The sequence below is a fragment of the Rhinopithecus bieti genome, unplaced genomic scaffold, assembly GCF_001698545.2.
Source record: "Rhinopithecus bieti isolate Rb0 unplaced genomic scaffold, ASM169854v2 scaffold_2435, whole genome shotgun sequence".
NCBI lineage: Eukaryota > Metazoa > Chordata > Mammalia > Primates > Cercopithecidae > Rhinopithecus > Rhinopithecus bieti.
Window position 1 is genome coordinate 618,367 of NW_016803909.1, and position 14,688 is coordinate 633,054.

General features: G+C 33.8%; 1 protein-coding gene across 1 annotated transcript in view; it reads right to left on the minus strand.

Annotated features, from left to right (window-relative positions):
• RALGAPA1 (Ral GTPase activating protein catalytic subunit alpha 1) overlaps positions 1–14,688 on the minus strand; it is a 301,694-nt gene that overhangs the window by 157,537 nt on the left and 129,469 nt on the right. The window contains exons 19-20 of the mRNA XM_017858547.1: positions 4,695–4,862; positions 1,435–1,559 (exon numbers count right to left, since the gene is read on the minus strand). Of these exons, the coding sequence (XP_017714036.1) occupies positions 1,435–1,559; positions 4,695–4,862 (293 nt within the window). The remainder of the gene's footprint in view (positions 1–1,434; positions 1,560–4,694; positions 4,863–14,688) is intronic.

Genomic DNA, 14,688 nt, shown 5'->3' on the forward strand with positions numbered 1-14,688 from the left:
AAAAAAAAAAAAAAAAAAAAAAAAAAAAAAAAAAAAAAAGTTTTTATTCTCTTCAAGCATCTGAAACTTTTAATTTCCAAAACATCATAATACATGCTGAGATTTAGAGGCTGAAGTAGGAGTGGAGAACACACTCACCAAATAATCTATGTAACTGAATGGAGCTAGAGTCTGACCTATTGTTGGCCTGCCTAAAGACCCAAATATCATATGATGCTGGGTCTACGACTCTTAAGCCTCAGTAGGATCCATGCAGTGAATATAAATTAAAACAGCAGAAAGAGAATTTAAGTGGAAAAAAAGCAGCAAACAAAAAAGACAGTGAGAGAGTGGAAAGAATGACAGCAAATATGTCATTCAATGATTTTTATCCACTCAAGGGAGAAAAAGTAAGCCTAAAAAGAAAAAAAAGGAGGGGCTATATAATGGAGTTACAGAGAGGTCAAACTCAAAGAAATATGACAATTTAAAAAAAGCAATTCCAGGTCCGGTGCAGTGGCTCACTCCAGTAATCCCAGCACTTTGGGAGGCTGAGGTGGGCAGATCACCTGCGGTGAGGAGTTCGAGACCAGCCTGGCCAACATGGTGAAACCCTGTCTCTACTAAAAATAGAAAAATTAGCCAGGCATGGTGGTGTGCACCTGCAATCCTAGCTACTCAGGGGGCTGAGGCAGGAGAATTGCTGGAACCCAGGAGACAGAGGCTGCAGTGAGCACTGCACTCCACCCTGGGAGACAAGCGAGATTCCATCTCAAAAGGAAAGCAATTCCACATGTATTTACTCTTTCCTAACAATTATGCATTATTAGAGATAAAAGAGCCTCTGCTTTCATGTTGCCATAATCCTAACATTCAAGATAAAGATAACTTTTAAGTCTCTTCCAAAGTTATCTAAAATGGTTAAGCAATATTTATGCTGGCAAAACTAATGGGAGCTTGTTCACAAACAGATCTTGAAACAAAATAAAATTATATATGTATTTTATTTTAAATTATATATTAAATTTTATTTATGTATGTATGTATGTATGTATGTATTTATTTATTTATTTATGTAACTATGGGAGCTGGGACAGAAGACCTCCATTGCTATCTTTCCCATTGAGGGCTGGCAGCTGGCACCAGGGTAACCTATGAGCAAAGACAAAAAAAGGGGAGACTAGGAAGGTAGCTGCTTATACCTGTGTACTTGTGCACAGGTACTTGTCTGATCTTTCACCCTGGTGAAAATTATGAGGCTGTTTATTTTATGTCTTTAGATAAAAAATATTATAAAATGTAATTCAAAATCTTAATTCATAAAAGGGTTATATTTTGAGGAAAGGTTATTTTGAATAAGAATTCCCATATATAAATTGGCATATATGTAAAAGGTACATATCTGTTAGTTTTCTACCCTCCTCTATAAAACCAAATATATAAAATAAAACTTACCGAGGCATTACCACTTCGAAGTCTTTCTGCTATAAACTCATCCATCAGATCAGGAACATTAGCACTGCTGCTGCCAATATCACTATTAAGAGGAGGCAGTTTTTGGCTCATGTCCTCTTTATTGACTAAAAATAAATAAATAACTATATATAGTGAGGAAAAACTTAACTGCATTTTCTAACTTTGAAACAAACAACAACCCAAAACAAAGTATCTTTGCCAATTATTTGCCAAACATGCATTTATGAATAATTTCCCTTCTTTTAGATTTAAGAATTAGTAAATTGATATTTACTTTATTTAACTAAGCAGATGTTAGTCAATCTTCAGTATAACTTTAAACAGCAAGAAAGCTTATAGATAAGCACTAGCTGAAGTTAGGTTAATATTGCCTATAAAGAAACTGGTATATTTATCTTTTTTCCTGACTCAATGTTTCTATTTAGAGCCTTAACAATTTATAATTCCCCATTTCCCCCAAAGAATGTTTTCAGGGAATATATCCTTTGAATCTATGCAAAACTCAGTGGGATACAAATGCATTTGAGTATTTATAAATACAAATGCTATGGTTTTGATATACTGCTGTTTCTATCCACTATAAAATCTAATTTTAGTGCTTTAAGAATAAAAGTTGACTTTCACAAAGGTTTTCTTACAAAAAAATCCAAAATAGTTATTTTGATTTTTTTATCTCTATATTATTAGTATTTTTACCACTTATATTAACAAGAAAGTTTTAGACTTGGGAAACTAACTTATAGAAAATAACATGGTATCTATGTCAGTACTATGCTATTGAAAAGTTGATTTCTCTGCAATGAAAGGAAAGTGAGCACTGTTTATATTCCTAATAAACTACAAAGTATTTCAGATTAAGAAAATACACTGGTCAGAAGCTCACTGTGAAATACCATTATCTTTATATTACTGGCCAGGCTTTGCTAAGCTGTCAAATACTGCCCTCAGGTGGCATTAATGGCTCAATGCAAGATGCATTATACAGCGTTGTTAATCATGCTAACAAAACCATGTTAAAACAAATAAAATCAAAACCAACCTTACTGCTGAAAGTTAATAGTCTATATACGTAAAGTTATTTTAACTTTGACTCAAGATAGAGAAAACGTTACCATAATCTTGCTTTCTGTTATCTGTCCATAGAGGTTCCATATTTAAATCATGATTGGCTATTGTGAAACCTTTATGCACATTTAAAATCCCAGAAAAAAAGAAAGTAATGAAAGTGTTTCAAGGACACAACTTGCATTCTATATAAATGAATGCAAAACTAAAAGCCTACAGCATGTTTGGAAATGGCTTAAATGAAAAGTGATTAAATTCACTTTGAGATTTAAGAAATAATTTCCTCATTACTGACTGGCTGTAGGACCTTGATTTCTATTACGTTAGTTGTCAAAATAATTTCTATCAAGAAAAAATACAAAACCAAATAGATCAGCAGTAAAAATAAATGAATTCAATTAGAAGTATCTGGTGCCCTTTTAAACTATAGTGGGGTGGGGAAGAAAGCATAATAACTCCTTGGTAAACTTAATTTCCACACTCGTGGTACACACTCAGAAAAATACTTGATTTAGGTAGTCTTTGATAGGTCATTGAAATTTTCCTATATATCCACTTTCCTATGTTGTTCAGCAGCAAAGAGGTTTAACTAAATGCCTTATAAGGGAAATTAGTAATTTAAATAAACATTCTATGCTGGGAAAAATACAGCTGGGAAAAGGCGCATGCATAACCAAACAGAGAGAAAGCAGTGACCATCCCAAAGCTTTTTGATTGCTTATAGCTTGCTTCAGTTGCATTAAGCCAAACTGGTGCTGTCTTTCTCCTTTTGCGCTCTGCACACTGTTAGTGCTCACCTGCAGCTTTCCTTCCAAAATAGCCCATTACATGACTGTACAGATCCCTCAGTGGAGCCTCTGGTGGCATTCTGTTCTGCCTCTGTGGGGAAACATTTGCCTTCGGCTTCGAAAGAGCATGTACAACAGTTTTATAAACGCCACCCAGGGAGCCCTGCTGTAGTCCTGCCTCATGACTTGATGACCTAAGAGTACTACGACTACCTAACTGACTACTTGCAATTCCTTCTTTTTGTAATATGGTGGTGGGAATCTCTGTGGATTCCTTCACTGTTTTACTACTTACTGATGCAGTACCAAGTGTATCTAGAGGTCTGTACACACCAGGTTTTACTAGCTCTGTAGCACTATTTGAGCTGGTATGGGTGTTGCTGGTGCTGCTATTGCTGCTACCACTACTAAAGCCACCAAGCTTCCGCAGTCTCATCTTCCATGCAGCCTCTTTGTTTTCCAGAGGATTATAAAACTGAACTGACTCAGTGGATGGCCTAAAAGTAACATGAACACTATTTCGTTTTTTAGTAGCAATTTTCATGATTTTGGCTCTATGAGTTACTGTTTCAGACAAGCTCCTTTTAGTTGGAGAAAGTTTGCTAGTACTTGTAACATGAGGCATTCTGCGGTTAACAGGTGCTTTTAGTGTTGCTTTCTTGGCACACATAACATGTGGGACAGTGATTTTTTCATTAATTTGCACACTCTTAAGCTTTTCAACTAGTGTTACATCAACACAAGCATCTAATTCTGTAGCTGCTTGTCTGCACAGATGTTTCCTTTTTTCTTTATCACAAAGGCTATCTGAACTAGGCTCTGATGGCTGTTTATCACTGTTTGGTTGCTTAGATTTTTCAGAAATTTGTGTTCTAATAAAACTGCCTGACTGGTTAGGTGCGATATTACTCATGAAGACAGTTGCGTTTGGTTCTTTCTGAAACTGTAGGTTTTCAGGAGTCCCAACAAAAGAGGTGATATTTTCTGATTCAATTTCCTGATCTGTGCATTCTAATTTATCTAAGGATAACCTTTCACCCCTATTTACTGCAATAGTCACTTCCTGAGAGGCTGGGTCTTTACCTATCTCATTTTTACTATGATTTTCCTGGTTTTCCTTAAAATATTCTTTCAGGGTGGAAAGAAGATCATCATCTCCTTCAAGGTCAATGTACTGGATTTGTTCAAAAGCTGAATCTGCAAGTTCTATTGGACCTATTAAATGACAAAGATGGTCATATATGCTATCACCAACTTCCAGAGAAGACTCTCTACTATGAGTATCAGTGATGTGGCTTTCAGTGGATCTAGTTATTGAAGAAGCCTCTGTGGAACTCTGCAAGCTTGGTGCATGACGGGATGAACTGTCAATGACAGGAACTGCACCTTTGGCTCGTTCAACAGTGAATGGTTCCAAGATGTCAGAAGTGCTGCTACTTCGAGGCAATGGCTGCTCCTCATTCAAAGCACCAAAAACTTCATTTCCAGTTTCTTCACTTTGTGAAAAATGTCTGACTCTAGTTGAGCGGGGAAGTATTTGAGCATCATCAATATCTGTAAAAGAAAAAAAAATTATGTAGAGAAGAACTAGATGAATATAAAAAATAATTATTAATTTCAATAATACCCTAAAGCATATGCTTTAAAATAAAAAAAAATCTGGGTTTTTGTAAGCTCAATGAAAAAAAATCAAAATACAAATCTGTTTTTTTAGAAAAATGATGGGCACAAGCCAATATAGCATGTAGTGTCAATGAATTAGAAAACTACCAAAACACATTTTAAAATGTTAACATGCATAGAAACAGTGAGATGATGAAACATTTGGAAGTGCAGATAAAGATAGAGCTGTGCCAATAAATCAAGTAACTCAAATGCCATTAAATTTTTCCTACTTATTTAAGTTCCAAGCAGAAAAAATACACCTTAACACAGAAAGCCAATCCAAGTATCCCACTATAGACTCTTATAGGGTCTAATAAATCCTCCAGCTTCCTTCCCAAAAACGTAAGAGGCATCTTTTCTTCAAATTTTGCTCCTCTGTTTGATTACATATTAGAAATAAACTCTCTACCCTTTTCTTAAAGTTCTCTTTGTCAGGAAACTGTTCTCCCAAGCTGTTTTACTTTATTACAGTATTAAAATCTTATTTACTGACATCAAATAATGTCAATATATTTTTTTAAAATCAATTGTATTCTTTTGTTTTGGCAAAACCACCACTTAAATCTGCTAGGAAGAAACTTTACCTGCCTGTTACTGGCCCTTTCCATTAAACAACCATCAAGCTCTAAAAACTGTATCTCTGGCTTCGTACATCTCCTTTTAAGAATTATAGGCTGGGCATGGTGGCTCACACCAAAATCCCAGCACTTTGGGAGGCTGAGGTGGGCAGATCACCTGAGGTCGGGAGTTCAAGACCAGCCTGACCAACATGGAGAAACCCCATCTCTACTAAAAACACAAAACTAGCTGGGCGTGGTGGTGCCTGCCTGTAATCCCAGCTACTCGGGAGGCTGAGGCAGGAGAATTGCTTGAATCTGGGAGGCGGAGGTTGTGGTGAGCTGGATCACACCATTGCACTCCAGCCTGGGCAACAAGAGCAAAATGCCGTCTCAAAAAAAAAAAAAAGAATTATGGATGATTCTTTATGTAATTTAACTATCTCACAGATGAGAAAATTAAAGCCCAGAGAGGTTAAATTACTTTATCAAATTTACAATAAAAAAAAAGTTTGAGACACAGGCTTAGTGTTGCATATCACTGCATTATTTTCACTGCCTTTCGTGTTAAGTTTATGGTAACCCTCAAAAATATTTATGAAATTGAAAATTACAGGAAGAAATAACCATTTAACTGTTCAGGTATATACAAATTCTCAACAGGAATTTCGAAAGCAAAATACAATGTCTATGAATTCATCATGGTCTGTAAGTTACCTAGAAATAACAACAACAAAAAGATTGTTTTCAGAAGTCAGCAAAATATAATGAAGAAAGGACAGAGTCAAAAAGTCAGCTGTTGCTACTTATCAGGCTTCTTGCAGAAAAGTTAAATGAAACAGAACTATAACTGAACAATCAAATGAGAAAATTTAGATCCAGAGGCAAAGCAGTGACTTGTCCAAGATTACAAAGTAATTTGTTGATTCTTATTCTAGACTTTGAGACTAGTTTCCTCATTTATAAAATGGAGATAGTCATACAAAGTATTTTTGGGATCCAGGCTACTATGGCTGAAAAAGGCTAGTCCTTCTGCAATTTCATTTATATCACCCTCTTTGTATGAGGTCCAAACGGACCTACTTTAAACTAAATTGAGATCAACAGAGGTTTGTATTATGCCAAGATTCTAGTATATTCCTGGTGATACACTAGTAGGCTCTCAACATAGGCTAAATATATAGTATCTTCTGAAGCTGAAACAATTAACTTTTTGTCCTTAAACTGAGGGGATGTGCAACTTTAAAAAATGACATTGTTTTCTTCCTCATGCACTCCATTCAGAAATTTTCTAAATGAAAAGTGAAACATTTGCTTACAAACTTCACTTTGATGCACTTATACTCATTAAGTGTTTAATACAGCAGATAACTAACTCATATCTGTGCATCTTGACAAACATAAATATTTCAGTTTTTTACATCTGCCATAAGGGATCATAAGAACTTCTGCCTCAATGACAGAGATTATATTCAGCATGCACTCTAGAATATTGTGTGGAAAGAAATTTAAAGAACTCAGCAAAGGATAAAGACTGTATAGCTGTTCTATAAGAATTCTTACAAATTTTATAGCTTGGAATTAATTTTACCAAAGGTCAAAATCAAGATTTCAAAAGATTAGAATCATAAAAACATTATGATGCTAACAAATACATGAATGTCAGAAAAGTAAAACATTAGTTTTAATTTTAATTTCTTTTATCGATATTTCACAATTTTCCATTCTAAAGAAGCCAGGAAAATTATTACGATGTTCTGTGTTTAGGAATTCCTTCCCAAACTCAGCCCTCACATCTTGCATATTAGAAAACTTAACCAGTATTTCAGCCTATTTTTTTTCCCTAAAACTCTGTTACCATATATGAGTATATAAAACTTCTATGCAAGCTTAAGAGGGAAACAGCTTTAAAAAAAAAAAGTAACCGGATTTTTTCTACCAATATTGTAGTATTGGAGAATTTAAATTTAAACAATGTTTTAAAAGTCTTAAGTTTTAAATACAGTTCTTTCATGGCACATAACAATACTAATTACATAAAATCAAAGAAGAAAATAACACTGACATGGAATCAACTTCATGCTAAATTCAGATCAAGAGGGATATGTTATGTCAATACAAATGGCACCTGAATTAAGCATAATTGACTCTAACAAGCCTTACATTAGTTGAACAAATACATTACAGCTGAACTTTACTGAGAAAAAAGACTAAATAATAACTAAACTATACATAGTATTTTCCATAAGCCAGGTGTTTTTGTAAGCATCTGACGTATCATTCATGTAATCCTCACAACAACCCCATGAAGTAGGTGCTACGCCTATTTTATAAATGAAGAAACTGTTTAAGTGACTTACCCAAAGTTACACAGCTACAAAGTGAGGAGCTGTGGTGTAAAAGTAAGGCAGAAATTAATCTTTACTCTTAATCTGTTGAATAATACATCATATATGTTTTGTACTCATGAAATAATTTATTAATTTTTAAATAAAACTTGGTAAAAATTAATTGCATTATTAAGAAACCATAAAGCCAGGCTTTGGTTATATCTCAATATAAACAAAATGAATTTTAAAAAACCCATAGAGCAGCATAGTGATTTATCTCTATAAAGCTAAGAATGTTAGAAATAAAAATCTAACTAAAACAAATGTTAGTAAATTATACAGAAGGAAACAACAAAAAAAACTTTGTATTGAATTGTTAAAATCATGGTGGCATCAGGTTTAAATAAAATGCCCTCAAAACAATTTAATTATGCTGCTTATATTTTAACTTAAAATGAAAGCTTTTAAATAAAATTTTATATATTTTTTCTCTTTCTTTTCTTTTCTTAAGGGAAACTGTGTTCTCTTACTCTCCTGGAGGAAGAGAAGAATGATCACTCAAGGCAAATGGCAGTTGCAGCAAAGCAACACCAAAGCTTAAGAGGGAAATTAAAATTAAAATTTTAAAAATTAGTGTAGGCCGGGTGCAGTTTCACACTAAGAGAACACTGCACACACTCTTCCCGTATTCCAGTGCTCACATGTTCAGAGAAACTCCTCTAGTAACACACCTTAGAAACTATGCTTGAAAGTATAGTCTTTTCAGTTAAATGTTAATCTAAAGCATTAGAAACCATTTAATGAGTGAAACAATAAAAATGTTGTTTTCAAGTGATTTACAAAAACTGCTTTTGAACATTGAGAAAATGCTTCCCGTATAGCCTATAAAGTTACAGAAATGTCAAGTTTTATCTCTGGGTTTCCTTAATACTGTTTAGCATTAAAGTGTGTCAATTATTTCCAGATTTAAAAACTGGTTTTTTCCCAGGAAACATTTCGTTCAAAAAGTTTCCTTTGTTAGTTTGAAAGAAAAGCTGTACATTAAAGTGTACTACCAGCTTATAAAACGTTAAGAAAAAAGTACTCCTTTCCTCTAGATTTAAGTTTCTTGAGGATTTTGGTTTTGTTCATTGCAACATCTCTATCGCTTGAAAGAGGACCTGTCATATAGTATGGGCTTAATAAATACTGGTAGAAGAAAAGCTTGCCTTAAAAAAAAAAAAAAAAAAGTAGCTGCTTATTGGTAAAAAGCAAGTTAGTTACTCACAAAAAAACCTCTTCAGTTAAAATACTACCATATCACTAGAAAATTTTAATAATTTCTGAAATGATGCATAGAATCAAGTGCCAAAATCCCCTTTATTAAAGTTAAATTATTTTACTGATTAAGCACGAATGTTAGCTATCAGTAATATTTTTATGGTTCCTGAATTCGTAATATCATTTAAACTAGTTTACATAGAAATTGATGCCATTTTGAAACTCAGTTTTTTTCTGCTAATTACCTACGTTTTTGTCTATTTGGGCAACAACGGCAATGTACTTCAAGGTAAGTAAAAACTATAGAGCAAAAAAAACAAACTATAGAGCATCTATTTTCAAATATTATTAAAGGAGGTTATTAAAGTTCTATCTTTTTAAGATTAGATGTTCAATTTGTAGGTAATTCAAAGCAATTTTACATTATTGTAATCATATGAAAAGACTTAAAAGCAACAAATCAAGCTCAATAGTTTTCATTTAAACCACTAAAATTTAGCCCAGTCGACTATCTTCTCTTTTATTCTAATATTGTTTTCCTGATTTTAAAATTCTTAACATAAACTACCAATACATTTTTTATGTTAAGAAAAGTATAGTGTTTTGCTAATGAGTATGCTATATAATGTCATGTTTAAGTTAGCTTCACATTTTTCCTGAGATGTTCTTTTTTAAAAATTAATGTAGGCCGGGTGCAGTGGCTCACAATTGTAATTCCAGCACTTTGGGAGGCCGAGGTGGGCGGATCACCTAAGGTCAAGAGTTCAAGATCAGCCTGGCCAACATGGTGAAACCCCATCTCTACCAAAAATTTAAAAAAATTAGCTGGGCATGGTGGCAGGCTTCTGTAGTCCCAGTTACTCAGGAGGCTGAGGCACAAGAATTGCTTGAGCCCAGGAAGCAAAGGCTGCAGTAAGCCAAGATCACACCGCTGCATTCCAGCCTGGGCAACAGAGCAAGACTCTGTCTCAAAAAAATTAACGTAAATTATTCCAGGAAAAAAAAAATTAATTTGCCAGGAGGCTGAGGTGGGAGGATTGCTGGAGCCCAGCAGTTCCAGACTGCAGTAAGCTAGGATGGCACCATAGCAATCAAGCATGGGCAACACAGTGAGACCCTATCTCTTAAAAAAAAATCTAATTGGAATTATGCTACAATCAGCAGATTACAAGTGAAAAATTTGTAAAATATTAATATCCTATTGTACATTGATGACAGGAAAAAATTCTTGATTGTATAAAGAAGGGCCTACTTTTTTGATGAGATGAAAAATTCTCCATAATGGGCAGAATTTAGGAAAAGGATAGGCCTGTGCGACATACTATTTTATTTTTGGTTGATAGTCACAGAACAGAAGTATAAGGAGCTCAATTCAAATAATAAAGTTTTGTTAATAAAAAGAGATCAGTCCCCAACATTAGCAGTCTACATACTACAGCCTAGATAGACCAGAGTCCAATAGCAACAAAAATGACAAATAAGTTTTGGGAACTGGTTGAAAGAAATTGGGTCTGTAAGCTTAATTTCAGGATGAGAAACTCATAGTACTGGATTAGAAAATAATAAGAAACATTTGTGGGAGTATACATAAAGCTGCCTACCATGTTTATATTCTTTTATATCCCTTTTTTCACTAAAGTGTTACTTCTGGCAGTAAAAGTAATTTGCTTAAGAATAATGATTCAGATTTCTGGCTTCTCTCTTAACCATTTATCAAGAAAATAATGACTGTCAGGCTGGGTTACCAAACGTATACAGTCTAGCACAGTAATTATCAAATAAGTGATTATCAAAGGCCAATGAGAGAAAGGCCAAGGAGTGAACTTGCCCAGACACCAGAATAAATTATATCAGATGTTTGTGGAAGCCAACATATTGTATCAAATTTGATACATATTTTTCAAGCTGTTATAGATGAGTCTGATGTTAAGAAACAGTGCATTGACACAGTGCCCTCAAACTGGTCCCCAGAACTTAAGAAAAACTCTTTAAGCGCTGGGTGTGGTGGTTCATGCCTGTAATCCCAGCCTTTTGGGAGGTCAATGTGGGGAGAATCACTTGAGCCCAGGAATTTGAGACCAGCCTGGGCAACTTTATGTTCAGAAATTCCCTGGGTTACGACCCTGTCTCTATAAAAAAATAAAAAAATTAGCCGGATGTGGTGGCATGTGCCTATGATCCCAGCTACATAGGAGGCTGAGGCAGGGAAGTCAAGGCTGCAGTGAGTCATGTTCTCACCACTGCACTCCAGCCTAAGCAACAGAGCAAATTAAAAAAAAAAAAAAAAATTTAACTCTTCAAGAATACTCAACTATTCAGCTATGCTAGTCTATAGCTGTATGTAAAGCTCTATCATATAGCATCATACTTACAACAATGCAGGTAGCATGGACAGTTACAACAAGAACACTGGAGGAGGAAAAAAGGGCTGGGAACCAAGTAGGCTACTTAATACTTAAAAAACTGATAGTCCTTTCTCATAGATTTAGTACATTAAAAAAAAAAAAAGGATTTAAAAGGACTTTCCTTTTACCTCTCCTGTTATCTGAAAGTATCAGAAAAATATTTTTCTGACAAATTCTACTTCTAACCATAAGCTAGAAGTAGATTGTCTACGAGTCGTTTCATTGAGGTTTTTTTTGGTGAAGTACTTGAAGAAATCTCGATTCCTGATTTCAGAGATACACTCAGGAAATATTTTATGAGTTCATTTAAGCTAATTCACATGAGGGAGAGCTACAAAAGCATGAAAAACCATTTACTTTTTCCCCTTCATACAGTTCATTTTCTTATTAATTCTCTCTACATTAAACTATTCTAAAGTAAAATTTTCTCAAACCTTGGAAGAAACATCAGCAATTAAAAAGTATGACTGGTTGATGATCTAAGATTTTGGTGATTTTTGTTTTTTAATTTAGCACTATTTTTACAAATCTCTATTCTTATAACCCCTACATTTTCTCTTATCTCTTCCTCTCTTCTTCGCTCTACACCTAACACCTGAAGAAGCAAACTCCAAGCCTTTAATTTGCCTCCAAGAATCGCAGAGGCAAAGACCAATCCAATAATTTAGATTTCTACAATGTAAACTGGTGTAAGATTAATCCTGTTTAATTTTCATATTGGTTCTCTCTGGAACCTTAACGGCACAGGATATCAATATCACAGGATATCAGTAACACAGGGTTTCACCACGTTAGCCAGGATGGTCTCGATCTCCCGACCTCGTGATTCGTCCGCCTTGGCCTCCTAAAATGATGGTTACAGGTGTGAGCCACCATGCCAGACCAACAGTTTTGTTTTTTTAACAGGTTTTCTAAGGGTCTTTAATATGTTGATTTGCACTATGAATCTTTAATCTTTTCCTCTATACACTGATTTGCATCTCCTGGAAAGTATTCTAAATTTACATCAGCTTGAAAAATCTTGACTTCATTCACAAGTCAGTTACCAGGAAAGGAGGGATTTTGCTGCTATTTTAAAGTGGCAGGTTCCTTGCCTCTTTCAAATTCTAAGAGAAAAAATGATTTTTAATTCAAAACTAACTGTAATTAAGTTTTTATATTTTAAATGTACACAAGCATAAAAAACTGGCAGTAAAAGCATCTGAAGTTGTCAATAAATTATCACTGGTTTTGGAGGATTATGTATATTTTTCATATGCTTTTCCTTGTAATCCATGTTTTCTAAAATGAACATTATTTTGATAATCAGATATAAAGTTTGTTTTGTTTTAGTGACTGATGTCTCAACATCATCTAAATCTTTAAATTTATCATAGAAAGCATATTACCCCAGATGGGGAAAAGGAATACAACAAATAAAACTGCCATTTAGAAAATTCCTTTCAAACAGTGTTCATAAATGTTTAAATCATAAAAGCATAAAAAAGGTAAACTTTCTGAATTATGTATTTACAGCAAAGCAAGAATTCTGAAATGAATTTAAGATATACATAACACATCCTGGTATGGCACCACTCTAAAATTATTGAAGGAACAACCCTTATCTTTGATTTTAGCTTTCAAAATGGTCTTCTAGCCATATACATGAATATTTGCCCAAAATGCCAGATAGAACACTGTAATCCTTTTAGGTATGAGAGAAAAAAATAATCATATATATTAATTAGAGAACAGTTTTTTAGAGACAGTAGCAGAATGTCTAATCCAATCAAACTTTTAAGAATTAGAATGTCCAAAAAGAAGACCGAGAGAGATTCAAATTCTGTACCTTAACAATATTGTGAAATAAATAATAATGGAAGTGGCCAAAGCTCATTTAATTTTTCTAAATGAGATATAACAAGCAATGGTATAATACATAAAGTCATAACACATAAGATTATGAATAACTATATATTATCCAAGAGAAGTTTACAAAAAAACCCAGAGTTTCTTTTAGCTGTATCTAATTCAGTTTTAAGAACAGAAACATTGTTTGCCATCTTAAGTAACTAGATTATACTTTGATGTAAGCAGCCAAAATCTGTGCTACTTACATAAGGAGGTACAGTGCTTAAATGGAGAACTAAAGAGACAAAAATATTCTAATTCTTTATTTGTAGCTAAGCATCATATGTAACAAAATTGTGTGCCATTTTCTACCATCTATTGAAATTTATATTATCACATCTATATAGTTTTAAATCTTACTAATTTTCTGCACTGGTAGCTTAAAATATTCAGGTTGCTTAATTTTACTGGTGTGAAATACATCCATTCATCATCCATCAATACTTACTGGATATTAAGGTTCGAGTTAAGGCCAATTTTTCTATTATTGTCATCGATTAAACTGAAAAATCAACTCCAATTTCATTAAAATTAATTATATTATGGTTCCAAAGTTAACAAAACATGTAGGTTTCTTTGAGTTAGCACAATTTGCACATTGTATGATTTTATTTATGCCAAAAAAATTTTTTTAAACAAAACTGATCTATGGTGATGAACAGCAAAAAGCTGTTATAATTGTGTGGAAGGGAACAGTGCATGGTGACTGACTCAAAAAAGTCACTGGGAAACTTTCTGAGGTAGTGGAAATGTTCTATAATTTGTTTGTAGTGATGGTTAACAGGGGTGTGTACAATTTTCAAAACTCATTAAAGGAGTCTATGGAGCTATGCATTTTATTACATGTTAATTAAAGTTTAATAAAAGAGCAGACTATCTCAGTACTGGAGAACCAAGGACCTGAGGCAGAACTGGAAAGCTAAGCAGGTTTTGAAGCTCCTTGGAAGTCAGGGCTTCACTGAATGGTTTAAAAATGAGTGAGTCCTTAGAATTCTATATATGATTACATGTAACATAAATACAAAGATTTATTCCAAAGCAACTTTTAGATTATATACTTTTCCCAAATACTGAATGCCCTTACTTAGTTCCATTCCTATAGACAATGCAGAATGAATTATTCAAGATTTACCATATTGTCAGTCAAAACAATGGGAAATTAAAAGTCAGTGCTCTGATTATCTTTCTAAGTCATCTTTTATAAGACATCTATGATATAAATATATACTACTACTTCTTTTAACCACCTGAGAGGAAGAAAAAAACATGAGCA